The sequence below is a fragment of the Esox lucius genome, chromosome 20 (assembly GCF_011004845.1).
Source record: "Esox lucius isolate fEsoLuc1 chromosome 20, fEsoLuc1.pri, whole genome shotgun sequence".
Lineage (NCBI taxonomy): Eukaryota > Metazoa > Chordata > Actinopteri > Esociformes > Esocidae > Esox > Esox lucius.
Window position 1 is genome coordinate 16,661,673 of NC_047588.1, and position 19,595 is coordinate 16,681,267.

At 40.4% G+C, this 19,595-nt stretch overlaps 1 protein-coding gene across 2 annotated transcripts; it reads right to left on the bottom strand.

The window, feature by feature from the left end:
- Positions 1-780: 780 nt before the first annotated feature.
- plekhf2 (pleckstrin homology domain containing, family F (with FYVE domain) member 2) lies at positions 781-18,965 on the bottom strand. Of its 2 annotated transcripts, none has more exons than XM_010885269.3 (2): positions 18,732-18,965; positions 781-5,759 (listed from the first exon to the last, which is right to left on the bottom strand). In XM_010885269.3, exon 2 carries the CDS (start codon positions 5,746-5,748, stop codon positions 5,002-5,004), a length of 747 nt encoding a protein of 248 aa, XP_010883571.1. In that variant the 5' UTR covers positions 5,749-5,759; positions 18,732-18,965; the 3' UTR covers positions 781-5,001. The 2 variants fall into 2 exon arrangements, with proteins under 2 accessions (XP_010883571.1, XP_034144877.1); XM_034288986.1 differs by lacking the exon at positions 18,732-18,965 and adding an exon at positions 13,677-13,786.
- Positions 18,966-19,595: the final 630 nt, after the last annotated feature.

The window sequence follows — 19,595 nt, forward strand, 5'->3', positions numbered from 1 at the left end:
CCCACCACCATGCTTGACTGTAGGCAAGACACACTTGTCTTTGTACTCCTCACCTGGTTGCTGCCACACACGCTTGACACCCTCTGAAGCAAATTGATCTTGGTCTCATCAGACCACAGGTTTCATCAGACCACAGTTACAGTAATCCATGTCCTTAGTCTGCTTGTCTTCAGCAAACTGTTTGCGGGCTTTCTTGTGCATCATCTTTAGAAGAGGCTTCCTTCTAGGACTACAGCCATGCAGACCAAGTGATGCAGTGTGCAGTGTATGGTCTGAGCACTGACAGGCTGACCCCCCACCCCTTCAACCTCTGCTGCAATGCTGGCAGCACTCATATCCAGAGGTTTCCCAAAGACAACCTCTGGATGTGACACAGAGCACGTGCACTCAACTTCTTTGGTCGACCATGGCGAGGCCTGTTCTGAGTGGAACCTGTCCTGTTAAACCGCTGTATGGTCTTGGCCACCGTGCTGCAGGTCAGTTTCAGGGTCTTGGCAATCTTCTTATTCAAATGTTGGTCATAATAATTCTAGCTAAATTCACATAGGATATACATAGCATTCTGGTTGGAAGACTCCTGGGAAATGTGAGGGGAAAAGCAACATTTTAATTGGCTGCATCTCAAAATTTGGGAAAGGTTATCAAAACTGTGTATCACTGCATACAGGCCTAATGTGGCCTGTTAATGAGTTTCGGGCAATTGTTAGGGTATTGTCATAAAGAATTACATTTGCCTAGGAAAATAATGAATTCAACCTGACTCTCTGTCACATAAAAATACAGTCACATGCTTAAAGTCTACAAATCATTTGAAAAGGAAAGACTATCAGGGTCAGAACCTGGGAAGAACTACGGAGCCAGAAACCAGAGCCAGCGGCCATTCCTCTTCAGGCTGGGATGGGTGAAGAGTACATTACTGTTTAACATGACGTAGTTCAGATGAACCAAGGGGCTATACATACAGGTGGGCTCTGTCCAGAGTCCTCGGGTAGAATCCAGATCAGCCGGACCACCAGGGCTCAGGCTTGTTACATGAATATTTTGTGATAACATTGTGGAAAGGTTATAAAATATGAATGCATTGTTTCACGTCTGAAACGTTCAGAGCAACAATGACAATACATATTTTACTCAAAGTCCTTAAGTGACACCAAACTATGAAAAATGTATTAAACCTTTTTTATAAAACATAATTCCAATTATCTAATTAGTGACATGAGTAAGAGATTATTTTATTTGAAGTATCTTTTATAATTACATAAAAATTATCAGGACCAGCAACTACTCCTACCTCCAACTACTTGGCCACACACAAGCAGTTCTCATTTTCACACAAAACACCCCACAACAGAGGTCTGTTGTTCAAAGTGGTTTTGCTTTTCCATGGACCACACACCACCACACTATTGAGAGGTTTTCGTAATCTTTCAACAGCACTTCAGCTTTACCCAGACGAGAAATAAAAACTGTAAAAGTTAAGCAGCAGGTGTATTGTCGGACTCTGACTTAGGGATCATCATCAGAAGGCCCAGCCTGGCTCCCACTAGGTCACCAAGGTAGATTACTAAGAGCTGTTGTCTTTGATATACCTGTAGGGAGAGACCGTCCAACATTTCAGTAAATGCTTACATTTTGTGCTTGTTTTGGACCACTTGAAGCTCAATTTATTAATTTAGGGGGATTTGTGAGTTTGACAAAGAATCATCCCCATTCTTATTTAATCTTTCTCTGCTTTATCTCAAGAAACAACAAAGCTTAGTTGAGGGCCATGTGATGATAATTTATCAGAAAGGTATAAATGTTGAACAATTAAAAAAGACAGATATGAATATGGCTTAATTTGATTACAATACCATTCCAATAAACCTTGCTACAGAGCCTTGCAGAATTCCTCAACAGTGTGATAGAATTGGCCACAGCAGCACAAAGATAGCAACTCTGTCACGCTCTGAGTATAACGTAGTGGCTAATAAAATGTTACTACATAGAACCCACCTCAGCACTAAGGTCCAGATAAGCAAAAGGAAGATACAACTGTAGCTCAGGATGTTCTGGGCTTCCTACTGAATCACAGAAACTGCATTGACAGACCAGTTCTGCCACTGGATTACGGCATGGTGACCATCACAAGCTCTACAGGCCATGTGACCACCAGGCAGACCATGATGTCAGAGCAGTCATTTCTCTGCTCCCTGAGTCACCACCTACTAGCAATCTCACTCTAAACACTATGATAAATAGTCATTCCACTGGGAGGACATCTGCCAGCAACCCATTGAAGACAACAGATTTTAGGCAATGCTATACATATATTATACATACATACATACATACATATATACACACTTATACATATGTGTATACATATATATAAACACATATGTATAAGTGTGTGTATACATATATTCTGTACAGAGAATTTTTGTAATCTCATGATGATATGCTGGATTCCATTCAGGTTTATGCCTTTTAAGGAATTTTTGAATTAGAACAGAACAAATCTGAAGACAAAAGAAATATGACTCAATTGCAATTGAGAGAACTTTCAAAATGAACATCTTCAAAACACACGCTATGCTCTCTTTCAGAAATCTCACATTGTTCTCTCAGTTCTGCGTTTTTCTGCTGAATGGGTGTACAATCGCAGGTTGTGTAGGTGGCCTTCGCTCACTCTCCTGAGGTGATGTCAAACAGGAAATCTATTCCTGACAGTTACAATGGTCTCAACTGAAGCCTTGCTCTTGCTTACAACCCCTTAACCAGAAAAGACAGCAAGTGTAAAGTGCTGGTGTTTAATCCGGTCCATAACTTAAGGTGAGATGAGCGCAAGGTGACTTGAATAAGCGTCATTTTGTGTTTAACTACATAGTATACTGTACAAAATAGACCTGAAAACACTATACAAATGTACAAAATCAACAGAATAAAAATAAAAGTTAATTTCAAAATAATAAGCAGATGCTATGAAACAAGGAAAAACATGATCGCTAATGATTATTGTATGAATTGTTGTCAATATACAGTAGATCTGCCCAATCATTACAAATAGGATCAACAGCAACACTTGAGATTTGTTTGATGGTGAGTATAATGCTAAGCAAAGTGGTATAATCAGAGACAGCAGGGGAGTTGCAGTTCAATATCAAAGTACTGTATTACAGTCCTATTCAGATACAGCTTTGAGAAATTCACCTAAAAAAAATACCAAGAATCCCTTCTGTCAATGACTGACACACACACACACACACACTTCTCAGGAGAAACATTAGGCTACACAGAAATAATGAAAACATCCTAATTGAGTTCATGTCTGTGCCACCTGTACGCCTGACTGCTCAAGTAAAAGACAAAAGAATTCAGAAGAAAACACAGGAGAAATATGCCTAGATTCTGTCTGCCCCAAATTGGAAAACATGAAATTATTAGTGCATTTCACAATTACTCCAGAACTATTACTGTGTACTGCACAACTAGACACAGGAAGGTGATGGGGGTTTGTGAGTTAATGGCTGCACCTTATAAGGACATTCAGTTGTAGTATGTGGGGGCAGGGACGCTCTTGGTTCCTCAGAGACAAGTCAATGGTAGAAAGTTAACTGAGTTCCAGAAAGTTATGCAATGCTTCCCTCTGTAGTCTTGCAAGTTCAGTTGAGGTTTGTTTTCTGAGTCAGGACATCATGGAACTTGAAGTGCCGATTAGGAAGAATTCACATTGTGAGAAGTCAACTAAGACACTGGACACAGGTAGCACTCCAGAGTGGATACTACAACCAGAAGGTTGACAGATGTTTCAGATGTACAAATACCTGACAATACCCATCTACAACAGGCCAGTATTCTGTAATGCATGAAAGTATTTTTAGGAGCATATTGTTGTCTAAGACTTGTACAGAAAAATAGCTTTCTAGTGCATCTACACACAAAAAGACAATGTCCAATCACACACACACACACACACCCACCCACCCACTTCCATTATCCAGCTTAGGGTTTTACCAACATAACACAGCCTCTTAACTCAAGTTACAGTACGTTCTATTCTTGGTAGGTATACGCTGAACCATTTCCCCATTAAACAGAGTCATGCCCATGACAACATTACTTTTTCAGAAGGCACTGTGTGAAACGAAGGCCTCTGTTAGGTAAACATTTCTGATTGATCTGCATTTCCAATACATGTGATTACGAGCTCCGGTGTAAAGAAAATCTCTTCAACAAAAACAGAAAGTTGGCGACCACTGACGCCAAGACACAACTAAAGGAGCGCCATCATACAATCATAAGAAAGCTTTAGCGGTTTTGTCATAAACTAAATAGATCAACTAAAGATACAGATGATATAGTTTCTGGCTTTGCATAGTGTAATCATTTGAGTGGTTAGTTAAAGGGGTGATTTAGTTTAGAAAAATACTTTAGCCGTTAAATCCGGAAAAAAGCACCTAATATAGTTTGGAGTATATTACCTGAAAGATTTCAAAGGGTGGGCAGATGATGTAAAGCATGTGTGAAAGCTATCCCTTCTCCCTGCAGGTACAGACGCAGAAGCGACAAAACGCACCATTTAAGGTTCATAGGCCAAAAATAAAATGCCTGAAAGTATTAATAAGCAGAAATAAAATCAAGATAATCGGAGAGGATTCCGTCAGCAGAGAGAACAGGGCCAGGTGCTGCATCACTTTCCTTCTGTACTCTAATGAGGTCCACTGATTCCTGGACAACACAGTGTGGACTGGAGTACAGCATTCAGGAAGCAGCCAGTCTGCAATACGTTTGTCCATGTTTTCACCAAACTTACAATTACCAATCAGGCATTTACTGCATAAAAAGGTAGAAAAACATTTATTCCAGCTAGAAGAATATAATGTTGAATGTTACTCCAAAGCACTGTTGTGTCATGAATGAATTCTTCTACCCTTACTCTAAGCTGCGGAGGGATTCCAACTTAACCCTAAAAGACCCAGATTAAATGAGTACTGCAGAGACCACGTCAGAGGGGCTTCCTTAGTCACTGCTGTCCTCCTCGTCGTCGTCGTCCGACACGTTGTTGAACTTTGACCCTGACCGGCTGTAGGAGTCCGAGCGCGGGCCGAGGCCCATCCCCCCTCCTGCGGATGCTAGCTGCAGGTAGCAGAACTCACAGACACGCACCGGTTTGGAAGACTGGCTGGGCAGCAGGAACTTCTTCTCCGAACACGGCCCACAGACCACAAAGCCACACTTCCGGCAGTGGTGCCGGCGGCTGAGCGGTGTGAACTTGATCTTCTGGCAGCGCATGCACAGGGTGGCCTCGGAGTCCGGTATCCAGACGGCGGCGTGCTCGCCGGTGGGCGCCTTGCCGCTCTTCTCCAACAGGTCTCCTACACACTTGCTGATGTGGCTCATCCATTCGGATTTCTCCGTAGCTGTGGCGGCGTAGACGGCGAAAGACTTGGTGGGCGTCTTGATCAGCCAGCCGTTCCTCAGGTCGCCCTCGTCGTCCACCGTGTCGATCGTGACGCTCTCCAGGGGGATGATGTGCTGCTTGTTGTACTTCTTCTTCTGGATGACGATGTTTCCGTACACCAGGATGTCGTTAAACAGGAAAAACTGCCGTGCCTTGGGCTTCTTGCGACACAGCTTAGTGAGCACGCCCTCGCCGATCAGCACGCGGCCCGGAATGGCGAGCGGTTGGCCCGCAGCGCCGAAGCAGCCCTCCACAACCTGGATACGCTTGGAGTTGGCCTCGCTGTTCGCCAGCCGGTCCACCATCTTTGCCTCACCTAGAATGGAGCATAGAGTAGAGAGAGAAGACATTGTTGAGTATGAATCGTTAGCTAATACCTTTCCAAACCTGCAATATAAAACAACGAAGGGGGGGGGGGGGGGGGGTGTAATTGTAATATAAGAACAAGAATTTTAAACGATTAAAATCAAAACAAAAACACCCTCTCCTGTCCCTGTCGCGGCCTGTCGGACAACCCCCCAGACAGTGCCGTAAAACGTATAAACCGATTTGATTTGGGGGAAAAAACATTGCCTTCTGTGTTTTAAGTCACATCATAATGCAGAATGTCACATCCATGACAGGAAATTTTCATCAAGTGAAATTAGTAACTGAAAATATATTTCTAGAATACATTTCTATGCACACTTGATGAATTCACTGCAGCAGTAAGCCATTGCATCATCAATAAAGACTGTCAGGCCAGTTCTGGAGGCAGACATACATGCCCAAGCCTACACCCATATTTCACAGATGAGATGGTTTGCTAAAAACACTTTCCCTTAAAACATGCCTGTTACCATTACTCTAGTACTTATTAATCGGTCTCAGCTGTATACAGCCTGTTTCTTTAACTCTGCAGGCTGTAGGTACAGTAACCAGGCCATCATGTGTTTGGGGCTAACTAGTGGTTGGCACTTAGCAGTGTAGGCTCTCTGTAGTTCAGTTTGAGAAGGGTTTAGTGGATGGTAGTGGCTGACATCAGGCATCAATCCTTGAGTTCCTGATTTCAAAGACATTTCTTCATTATGGTAAACATTCTTCGGCCTTCCTCTGTGAAGGTCCACCAGGACACATGCAATTGCTGAAGTCACCCAACTGCTCTTTTTGGTAACCCGATGGCTATGTCTCTAGCGGTTTCTGATTAAATGGTTTCAGCCTCATAAAAGCTTTGCTGACTTTAACTGCTTTATCCTCATGCTGACAGACACATACCAGACTTAAAGACAAATACAGTGTCTAGAATCAAGACACTGCCAGCTCTCTTACGTCTGACAAAACACACTTGACTAACCTGAAACACCTGTCAAACCAATTTTACTGATACTTTTGGTGCTTTGTCATTGAGGAAAGTGTTGTCATTTTGAGACAAACAATTTATGATAAAAGCTGAGAATCTAAACCACATATTTATCATCAAATTCAAACTTTTGAGTATTTTGTAAACAACGGGTCAAACAGTAAAAGACTGCCAGCAAAGAAAACCTCAGATCTTCAGTTTTGTAGGCTATTCTGGCACTTCAAGCTCCCCAGTGGATAAATTACAGGAGACTCGTTTTGGTGGGAACACACTGATATTATGGGTTGCTCCCTCACACCCATGGACATGCTCACACAAACATCTACGCTTCTGAGATCAGTCTAGGCATTTAGATAAAGTTGTTTTCCGCTGAAGGGCCAAACATGTTTTGACAAGACCTATCCACACCAAACCTAGCTGTGACTGTGTGAACGAATGTAACTCGCCTTGGCTTTGCAGGACTGAACAGAGTGGAAATAGAAACTTACTGTATATTATTTCAGAGAAAAGTGCTTCAGTAAGCCTGCCTATTTCGCATTGTCATTACACAGTAACAGGTCTGAGACGTTAAGGTTTCTTGATTTAGGTCTACTGTACTGTTGATGTAGACTCCAATGCCTCAGATTTAGTGGTGCACATGCAGATTCCAACTCTCACTGAGCTCTCTTTGCCAAGTATCACCATGATGTTAATAGACATCTGTCGAACTCTCACACTTCCCTCTACTGAGTACGAGACACAGAAATCTCCTTCCCAGACACTTCCATACAAAATCGCTGAAGGTGTACTGGAATAGTCAGTGAAACAGGGCCTTAATTACCCAGTGAGAAAGTTGTGAGATCCCCGGCGAGGTAGGCACTGGCTAAACCGGCCTAGTCTACAAACCAATCATCTCCCAGAACACTCCTCCACATGACGTGCACTCAAAACACCCATAACTAGTGGGACGATCAAATACAAATGCTGTTCAGTAAAATCCCATTAATTAGTAAGTGACGGGCTCAGGTTAGACTGGATATAAAAGATAAGTGTTTACCTGATCAAACGTCAGGAAAAGAATGCTAATACTTCAGGAAGGTCACTCCCTAATGGCCCACTTCAAATGGGTTTTGTACCAGGCTCATATGTGCTGTGCTCAAAAGCCTGAAGTCGGGGTTAGACGCTATAAACAGATAAGGGAGATGGGCAAACAGCACGTCCTCTCAGCTCTACTTAAACACCTCCTTCAACCAATCGGCTGCCTGCCACAGAAATGACAGAAATGAAACGTTAAATACTGTGAATGTGCTACTGCCATCAGAGGTTAGGGTGCATAGGGTCCACTACCTCGTATAGTCATCTCCCAAACGCAGAACCAAAATCTTGTGTAAGAAGTTTGGATTTATAATGGGGGGACGACGACGACATAATAGCGGTTTTCAAAGTATTTTTTGCCATTTTATATAATAAGGAGACTCCCATAGAACTCTCAATGGACTATGTAATGGTAATAATACAGGCAGTGCAGAATTTGGCCTCTTGATAAACAGAGCACTGACATATTCCTCCTTCAGAAACCTCAGGCAGGGACTTTGTGTTACTTACATTATTCTGTTCATGTTTGGTGTATTTTCTGTGTGGGTTTTTTCCAGTTTGAATGTATATAGTCAGATTTGAGTGAGTGCTTCTACCACGGACTCCTGCCTGCCTGACAGACAACTATAATTGTTTGTCTTATGTGAAGCCCTGTTTAAAAGTGGTCATCAATTTTAAATTGAGCAATATAATATATACCTTCTTACAAGTAAAACATATATTAACCAATTACACACCATGCTCTTTAATTAGATAGTAAATAGGAACATGTTATCTGGCCCCAGGTTGTCTCCTCACCACCACCTGGTACGTTCACAATCTGATCAGCTTTCCTTCCATGACATCAGTGACACCAGATCTCAGACAGGTTGCAGAAAAGGCAGAAATGTTAGTGATCAATGGGGAAAAGCTACACATTGTGAGGTAACAGAACTAAAGAATACATTTTCAAGGCCAGGGTTAGCTAAGATCGATTACTGTTGTGAAAGTCTGTGCAATTGAAGATTTAGCTAACCTAATGTTACGCACGCAGCAGTGGTCAAAGATTAATCTATGATTAATTTATTACCTGCTCTGTCCTCTCTCGCTCTAGTCCTCTCTCGCTCTACTCCTCTCTCGCTCTAGTCCTCTCTCGCTCTAGTCCTCTCTCGCTCTAGTCCTCGCTCAAGTATTTTGATCTGTGTGTTTTGTCAGTGGTCTTCTTTGGCCCACAAAGGTGTTAATGGAAGGTTAACAGGAGTTTTTCAGAATGGCCAGAAGAATGTAGTTACTTCCCTACATTTTCACAAGGCAGGTGCTAGCTGAGAGGCAGTGTGAGGCAGTGCATCAGTAACAACAGAAAGGTTTATCTTGGCAAAACACTTCTTAAAGCACACAGAGGGAGGAAAAAGGGGAGAGTAAACTTTGAGAAACTGAACAAAAAAATAAATGTCTCCATGCTGGGATACAATTTCACTCAACAGTCAAGGACCTTGGAAGTCTTTTTGAGGATCAGTTTATGTCTACCGGGGCAGCTGATGCCGGCCCACGTCAGGGGTCGTGGCCATGGAGGGGTTAACACAAAAGGGGTACCAAATGCAGTCCCACACCAAGGCATGTGTATCAGGGATGAGCAATTCATTTATTTGATTAAATGAGATGTATGATTAAGCATATATGATCTAAATGCATTTTAATCAATCTGGTCATCTCTTTGAATTAAGTTAGAAATTGTATGGACAAAACTGTGCCGCCCTTTTAAAATACTTGTCCAAGGCCTTCACCACCAGATCAGCCTGAGCCAGTCCTGACTTCGCTGTTATGACTCTACACCAGCCACACACGGCCTGCATAAGCCAGGAAACTGTAGGTGAGTGTGGGCAGACATGCTGGCAGACTCCACCTCTGATCATACACATTCCTTCCATTACGCTGACTAGTCACCACCCTTCTAGCTAGCTACCATTTGTCTGGTTAACCAGCAGAAACGTATTTACAACATAAAAACAAAGCATTGCATGTAATATTAGGCTACAACAACATTCTATCTATGCTTGCCTCTCCCTATAGAAAAAGCAGGTTGTCTTCCAAACATTGTGATTGGTTTAACCAAGCAAGCGTTCTCCAGCAGGACTCGTTAGTCACCATGGGCGAAAGCCTAGTGCATACAAAATCTGCCAATGCGGCATTTTCTGTGTGTGGTGTTTTTGGAAACGTATGTTACATATTATGCCATGATAGGAACAATGCACTGTTAAAACTTAGAACGTTTGCCTAAGGTTCTATTATTATCAGGGAAACCGGACCTTTTGAACAGAACAGTGCTACATTGAGATTGAACGCCACACTATAAATGGAGGGGATTTGGTGTCAGTTTGAAATCTTTCTACTAGATTATATATTGAGTGGCATGATGTCATTCATACTTCGTGCTGCTACAAATTATCCCACAATATGGGCTTGTTTGAGGTAAATGCTGAAACGTCCACAATCTCAATTTATTTTCAAATGACAATATTTTCAGTCCTATTTTTTTTCTTGAAAATGACCAATGTTTTGGGGAACAACTTACAAACTCAGATTTATAGGATGTTCACTGCCTTTATAACACACCAATATCTGTAGGTCCACCTTTCTGTGGTATACAGCAGTTTTATTTATATTTTATTATTCTATTCTGTAATTAGGGATGGGACGATAGACGATTCTAGAACTAATCACGATGGAAAATACAATTAAGAAATCGTGGAGAAATTCCATAATCGGGATAATCTTTACGAGTGACTTGAAAAAGCTATGCCAGTCGCTGAAGTTTCCCTGACTGCTTATTTTATTTTACAAGTGGAGCGCACATCTCATCTCAGTTGTACTATGCCACTAAACATCCTCTGCAATGTATGGTCAATGAAGCCCCATGGCTCTGCTAGCATGAATAGAATATTGTCAATTACAATAAAAATCTAAATTAAATTCTTAAATGTCGTCATGAGTTGGGTTTGTATTGTAATGATAAAGAAAACATGTTGTAAAGGAGTTTTCCAACTCCTTTACAACAGTACTAGTCTAACCACTACACTTAGTAGCCCACAAAAAAAGCTTCTGATCATGTCTCCACTTCCCGCTATATGCAAATACTTGTCCATTCCATTACGACAGAAAATAAGCAGTTGAAACAATGTTGAGCTCAAACAAACCAGTGATATTTGTCCTAGAAGAAATGCAGCTATGAGATGCATGCAGATAATCTCTTTCGATTTTCTAATAGTAATTTTGTTTATATTGTAGGTTAATTGTTAACGCTTTCCTACTGAAAGTGACAAGAGAAGATAAATAGAAAATCATAATTTACGTGGGCCAAAATAACATTGTCTACCTGCACAAAGCGCACATGATGCACATAACATAACCGGGAGCTGTTATAATGAATTATAAAGTTATTATGAAGACTCGACATCATATAGGCCTACCGTTAGCTAATAAGCCACATAAAATGCGCACAGAAGTGCATGCACCCACAGGTCAGTATCTATTTTCACCTCTGATCCTCTAATTAGTGACTTGAAAAGGCTCCTGCCAGTCACGTGTTCCTGACTACTTGTTTTATTTAACTGGTGGATCTCACTATTTTTTTTAATAGATTAGATTCAACTTTAACGTCATTGAACAAGTACAAGTACAGTTCAACAAAATGCTGTTACCATCTAACCACAAGTGCAAATAGAAGAGGGCAGAAAATGTACTTCTATTAAGACATACAGATGTGCAATGAAGGCAAATGCAGTAAAAATGGCAATTCTAAATGCCACTAAACATCCTCTGCAATGTATTGTCAATGCAGCTGGCAACCATATACATTTAGAGATTTACAGGTTATTATAGTATTAGTTAATCAGCCATTTTGAGCTAGAAACCAAAGTTGTTATTGGAATTGTTATTAAATCGGGAAAAGAATCGTAAATCGGGATCATTTTGGCCTGGATAATCGTGGAATGAAACACTCATATCATCCCAACCCTCTCTCTAATACATGAAGTTTGGACAAAACTTATAAGCAATTATACCATCCCTAAAGCTGGAATCGGCCAGAGGTTTGTCAAGTTGTACTCTTTATTGGTCATGTCTATCTTTAACCTTCCAAACCAATGTCAAGAGGTTATCACAAATAGCATCAATTGATGCAGAGGCAAGGGCAATTCCGACAAAGCAGGCTAAAGCTTTTCAGCCAAATAGGTTTATGCATAGCATAACTACATTTTGTAAAGTTTTCCTTAACATAGCTTATGAAAATATTTTTTTAATAAATGCTTGTTGTATGGATTTTTGTCACAACATTGTTTTCCAATGAGAAGCAAACTAATTATTTGAATAAAACAAATTACTTTTTGAAAGTGCAAACATCTTAGATTGAAGAGTGAATAATGTCAACTGTAATTACAAATATATGTGTATATGTTTTTATTTACTCTACCTTTATTCATGAACTGTTATTGGCAATGTTGCATCTCATAAGGGAATTTAGCTTAAGTAGTATGCAAGGCACAAATGTCCACATTGCCAAGCAGAGTTCTGCCAGGAGCTAAAATAACTTAGTATAACACCCATAAAAAAAAAAGAGGTACTAAATAACTTACCATCAACAGCATAAACTATTCATGTCCCGCAGCCCTGTCAGTCCACTGTTCATACACTTTATGTGCATTCAGGATTTGTTGTGCAAAGTGTCAGTTAGGGACACAGATCATATCCAGATATTGACTCCTATTTTTGTTAGTGGAAACTAAACGCAGTTTACCGGGCCCTGTGTTTGACCCAGCTCCACCCCAGACAAAGTTCTAAAACAGAAATGGCAGACTAGTTTACCATGGGAATTGTTTGACTGCCTTCCCATTCATACTACCGTTTTCCAAGTTTCAAAAGTAGACTGTGGGCACTAAACGGACAAATGAAAGGTCAGTCCACTTCACATGGGAAATAGTCTTGGGATCCTTTTCAATCCAACAATGTTTACATTGCAACCACCTGTAGACAGGCTAGATTCATATTTTGTGCACGTGAGATCTAGAACACAGTAAATAAACCCTAAACATATTCCAGCTCTTAAAATGGTTTGTAATTCTCCAAATACTAGGTTTATTCTTTACGGCGAACATTGTAGGGAAAGCTTACTTTGCTGACTTGCACTCAAGAAATAAATATTGAAGGGCCATTTCACTACTTATTGAGGCTTTCTCCGTCTAAAGGTACTGCTAGCTCAAACCTGCTAGCTTAGTAGCTAACCAGCAATCTAAGCAGTTAGCAACTACATAGCCCACCAAGCTTAAAATAAAAATAGCCATCTAACATGCTAAGAAAACTGGATAGCCCTGGATAAACCTAGTTTAGCAAATGTGCTATGGCTCGGGGAGGTGGTAATGCTGCATCATTAGTTTGAATCAGACCTACTGCTCTTTTAACAGGTTATCTTCCTGAATCTTACACCACTTTCAGTCTGGCATTGAATGCCAGAAAGATTTTAAAGAAAATGCTTACATCAGGTTCAGCAAACATTACCTAGCCAACTAAAGGAGCAAGCTCAACACTCCATACTTAACTAATAGGAGGGAGACAAAGTGCATACATTTTATAGAAATCTAACAAAACATTTATTCAAGCAATATAGCTAGAGCTTTACTGTTTTAGGACTAACTAACCAGCAATTTTAAAATGACAGTACAGTGGCCCATAAGGAACTGAAACGTTACTGTAGAATACAAAACATTTTACTATGTATGTTTATGCATACACGTTTAAAATTATGCTATGACACAGGTAAATGTAAAAATGCAACTGATAAATACTTACCAAATAAGTGTCAATCTATAATTTCCAGTAAATAAACTATGCTATGCTTTGCTAAATCGATTGCATTAGCTTAGCCGGAGTCTGCTCACAGGCTTGTAAAATCAACAGAGAACTCGAGTCTGACAAGGCTCTTTCAGACAGTGCTGTGGTAGACTCAAAGGCACTGTATAATGTGGTTAATCCCTTCTCTCCGCTTCTGCTTTCACTTGGAGATTGTCACACATACTATTCATTTACACAGCACACTGTTCCTTCCACAGCAGTCAACAGCATCCACCACAGATTGGTGCTGGCAATAAAAATAAGGTAGTAGTATTAACACAGGCAGATTATGTGAAATGTCTGTTCTTCCAGACTGCAGGATTTTGGTAGTGATCATTAAACTCAGCCATGGGGTCTGTAAGAGCAGAACCAGTGAGAACGAGGCTACACAGGAATTCACTGTAACAACATCTGTTTCCCTCATTCAGAGTTCATTCATGTGTTCAGGATATTCACTTCTTGGCAATTTTAAATGAACAGGTAGAAGTCAACAGTAGAAAGGTTTGGGTGTAAGGATTACGGTTTACATCACTTTGAATGAAAATGTCTGTAAGCAACGGAGGTCCTGGGGGGGTATCTACATTTCCTGTACATTTTCCTGTATCATATCTTCTCTTGTATCATATCTGCATACTGTTCCGGTGTCTTACCTTCATACTGTTTCAATTTTAAGTTTTTGTTAAACAGAGTTATCTAAAATATAGGATTGTCCAAACCTTTTGAAAAGCTAATGCAATCTCCAGTAAGTCATTTTTAATTAGTCTGTGGGCAGCATTAAAGTGCTCAGACTCCATTACATCCAGGTTCAATTCCCAGGTGTCACGGAAATCTGTGACCTTGAGTGCCAATGGGCTGTGCAATATCTCTGACCATCCGGGTCAGAGGAGGAGGACTGGGCTGGAAGGGCATTCCTTGTCTCATCTCGATTCCAACTAATATTCATCCTCATGGCCGGTCAGGCAACTGCAAGCGGACTAAGGTCAACAGTCAAATTTGTTTTTCCTCAGATGAAGAAGCAGTGAGCAATTCATAGAATGCCTGTCCTAATCTTGGGATAGGGGAGACTAATACCAAGATTATTATTTAAATATTATAATATTATAGGGCTTTTTTCGATTTTTTATTTGCCTTAAGTATCATCTTTAGCAAATTGAAAGAATGTGCAATTGGATTTAAATCTGGGGACCGTATACGGTGTAACAGATTCGGAAGCATTTGCCTAATTATAAAGCATTTTTAAACTGGGTGGTTTGAATCCTGAACACTGACTGGCTGATAGCTGGGTATAAAATCACATAACTTTTTACTGCTCTAATAGGATTGGAAACCAGTTTGGACGAGCAATAAGACATCTTGGGGTTTGTGATATATTGCCATTGTGTCCACAGCAGTGCGCGGTGCCTAAGAACAGCGCTTAGGGTTTACATTACGGGAGAGAAAAATACAAGATAGACTTATCTTGGTTTGCATAATTTACACCGCCATGTTTGACAAAATGTACAACACAAGTTTGTAAAAATTGAGTGATCTGTGTGTGCACTGCACAGAAACCTGATCCAGTTCCGACAGGCTTCACACTTCAAAACTCTGGGGGGGGGGGGGCTTTATCGAAAATGAGACCCACACTACCTCGGAAGGTGGCTTATCAAGCTATCTGCAAGTTTAAACAACAAAATAATGTAGCATCTCAAGTCTTGTTCAGCACGTCTCGTGTGGCATGTGGCCTTAATTCTCAAAACAGTTGTATTTTTTATAAATGTGATTTTGAATACTGACTGTTCAAACTGGGTTTACAAGTGACCAAATCAGATGTCCCCATTCTTCCAGTGAGGTCTGAGCTAACATAGATGTGTGAGAGGTTTAAGGAACTCACCCCAAACAATGAAAATGTCATGGCAACGCATGGGGTGAAGATGCCGTGGAAGAAAGATTGGGAAACTCCTCATTGCCCTTTGCAAAACTGTATTTCACAGTTTATACTGCATTCCAATAGTATTTAAATGCATTCATTAAAATGTAGATGTGAAAGATATAAAGAAAAAAAATACGGTACGCTACACTTCCAAGGTACAATTGAAACGTCAACAACCCACGTAATTGAGTATGGGAAATGCATGCATCGCCCCAAATATTCTGGTGCACTTAACTACCAAATTCACTCTCTACATTTGTTGTTTAACAGAAATACTAGCATATCAGCTTGCTAAAATGTCAATGGCACCTATTTTCCTATTTACAACGTGGAAAATAGGATTCTGTCAGACAGGGACATCTACAACATACTCATGAATTATCGTTCCACATTAGTTTCCAAAACCAACAAGGCTTCATTTTCTTTGACTCCACTCACTGCACAGAAACCAAATAATTTCTATAACCAGATTTTCACTTGTAGATGGTCAAAGTCTTTGTTGAAGTTTTGTTTCAACAAGAACGCACTGTTGAAACAAACCCATTGGCTCTCTCTGCTCAAGCTTATCAACACCATCTCAGTTATATTAATGTCATCAGGCAAAATCCTCAGCGCTCTCAGAGATTAATTGATGAGTCGATGGCAGCAGCAGAACAAATTATTTTAGCCCAAACTGGTGGGCTAATCAACACAAAAAGCCTTACTTGGAATGAGTGAAGCAACTGTGTGGGGGGATTTTAGAAAAGGTGCATACAAAATGTTACAGCCACTGGCATTTATATTGAAATATTGCTTTTTAATACACTTTTTATATGATGAATTTGACAGTCCTAGATTTTTAGGGTAATGAAAGGAAATGTTCCTGATCAGGAAATAATATATCCATACCCTCTGACAGGCAGAGGGGAACAACTTTGTTAATAGCAAAAACACATGATCATGCTAAATTTATTTAGACAGATAAACACCACAACCTCAAGGAACAAATCATATTTCGTCCACTACTCCAGTGGTTCTCAACTCCGGATCTTGAGTAACCCCAACAGTACACATTCATAACCCCAACAGTACACATTTTTATTTTAGCCTGAGCCAAGCACAGCTGATTCAACTTGTGATGTAATAATCAGGCCCTCATTGACTTGTATTGGGTCTGCTTCTCTGGGGTTACAACAAAAATGTGTGCTGTTGGGGGTACTGGAAGACCAGAGTTGGGAACCACTGCTCCAATCTCATCTCCAGGCCATGCTTGATTTACATGCGCAGTATTGGACGGAAAAAACCTGCCTGCACATTGTTAAATTCCTTAATTGAACAGTGAGCGCAGGCCAGCAGTGTAGGCTTAGCTGGTTCTCAGCTTTGAGTTGCCAGAGGAGAAATAGCACAGCAACACCACATGTCTGTAGTCAAGACATGTACCTAATCCCACAAATTCACACACATTTTATGTAATTACGTTACAACATTAATAGCTGATCGCACAGCTATATTAACTCACTCATAGGTTCGTAAGAGAAAAAAATGGGTAGAAAAAGACACTTCAGCTCAGTGTTTAGGCACAATGTCTATGTAGTCACAAACCACTTCCTGGGATGTTTTAAATAATGAGATAGGCCTACATGTCAACCTGTTAGACGTGCGTGCGTTTGGGTGTGTGTGTGAGCAAGACAGTGAGAATTATACAGAAAGGGAGAGAGTGTGCTCTGTGTGAGAGGGAGTGGTGTGTGTATGATGGGAAGGTGTATGTGATAGATAGAGATAAAAAGTAGATAAGAGGGTGTGATTTACAAAGACATTTTTGAAATGCACGCATGCATATTCTTTGACTCACGCCGTCCTTTCTTGGAAAAATATTTTGGTAGGTAAAATATCCAAGGGACCACCAACAGTGGCCAACATTTTTTATCCTCTTCTAATTCCTAATGCTAATTTGTCAGCCATTGAATCAATGAAACACTGCATTAAGTTGACGTCAATCCAAGACAAACACCTGTGAGCTGCTAAATTAAAAGTTAACTACTCGTGTCTGAATTGGAAGTATTCTAGTGTATTTAATCTGCATCCATTTATAAACAGTCATATTGGATTAAAAGTATTACAGGAACCTACCCAGAGCAACATCCTGTACCAGTGCTTCAGTGCAGCTTATTCAGATCTACCTCTAGAAAAAAAGGTTTTACATTGAGGTATACCAAAAAAGGAGGGTAAAAGGTGTAAACCTATAACACTTTATTCCTTCAGACTGACATTTGCTTCTGAAACTACTGGAGCCAGAAGGGAAAGAAGACAAGTGTATTCAACAGGCAGCAGCCTAACATTGGCCAACTTGCTCAACACCTCGTCCTTTGGCCCAAGCCATCTACAACAAGGGTTCTTAACCCTCTCTTAGAGACCCCCCCAGTCTTTCCACGTTTTTGTAACGTTTGCACAACTAATTTAACATGTCTAGTTCAGCAATCATCATGACCTTAATTAGTTAATCAGCTCCGGCTATAACACAAAGTCTAGGATTACCCGAAGATAGGTATGATAACTGTACTAGAGCATTTAGAGTAGACACGAGACAGAGGGGCATCAGGAACTGGATAGTCGTGGTGATTCCGTAAGAACAAAAAAAAAAAACGAATTGACATAAATTACTTAAAACGAAATCTGACCTGGTGAAAAACGATAATAAATAAATGTTGGAATCCGATTTGTAATATATATATATACTGAAAAAAAGGCTATAGTTAACTAGCTAAATTTTGATAGCAATGTAGACATAGCTGGATGAAGACTGTAGCGTCGTGAACTTAACTCTTGTTAGCTAATGTATAATAATTATTCATGTGTAATAGATACTTAACGTTAGGTATCAAAAGTTTTAAGTCACGTTAACATTTGCCCGTGCTAACACCAACTAAGCGAGCCAGTAGCCTTAATGCTAAAGGCTAAGGAACTCCACCATTCTAAAGATTCCATTCGGTCCCATTTACAACTTGCTAACTTGGCTGATGTGGTCCGTGTTAGTTAGCAGGGAAAAAGTAGTGCGCTAGCAGCTAGCTAGCTGCGGTGTCCGTGTGGCTAACCGCAGTAAGATATCCTACAAACGAACATACCTGGCGTTAACTTCGACCAGTAGTGTTGACTTTCAGGTATCTTGTAGTTTCGTGCTTGAAATCCTGAACTTGACGGTCGCCCCCTCCCTATATCTTGCTGTAGGTGGGCAACGGCTCGCTTGCTGCCTCGAAATTAATAACAATATGGCTACGGTCAGTCAGTACAGTAGTAACAAGAAACGTTACTGTGGCGTCACTTGTCTAACTTGTTCAAAAAATATGGGAGTGAGTGCACCGCTCAAGGCAGAGATGGGCTGGGCTGGGACATGTGCTAATTAACGGGCATTATTTTTTTAATGTATTATTTTATTTATAAAGTTAAAGATAACGTGGTAGTAAGTGATTGGGTATACATATGGCTTTATAGACGAACTTTGTTTTTGATTAGTTTAGATAAACGCATGCAAGTCTAGACATTAAACAATTCCCTATAAATTAATGACTGTTTTTTGGACATTGGAAGAGTTAGATATTTCTATACTCACAGTGAGTGACCCATGTTTAAAAGTACCTTATTTCTTATTTTGATGCCACATCCCCAAAACTATTCCTAGGAGCCGTTCTTAAACACAACATATTGCGGAGGGCCACGACACAGCTCATAGTCGTCGTATATTGACAAACCATCACCAAACCCAGATATACCTTATTGCTTTTATAAACAGGCTACCATCACAATTACAGCAGAAAAAAGTTATGTAATGTCATACTGTGGTACACAATCTTACATACCAAGGCTATCAGCCAGTCAGAATGTAGGATTAAAACCCCCTGGTTTAAAAGAGATTGTGATGTCTTATTGTGATGTGATACGACAAGTATGACATCACAAAAAGGTACGAGGGAGTGTGGTATAATGGCCAT

What these genes read in the sequence shown, in the direction of transcription:
- plekhf2 (XM_010885269.3), bottom strand. Translation starts at nt 5,748, where the DNA reads ATGGTGGACCGGCTGGCGAACAGCGAGGCCAACTCCAAGCGTATCCAG.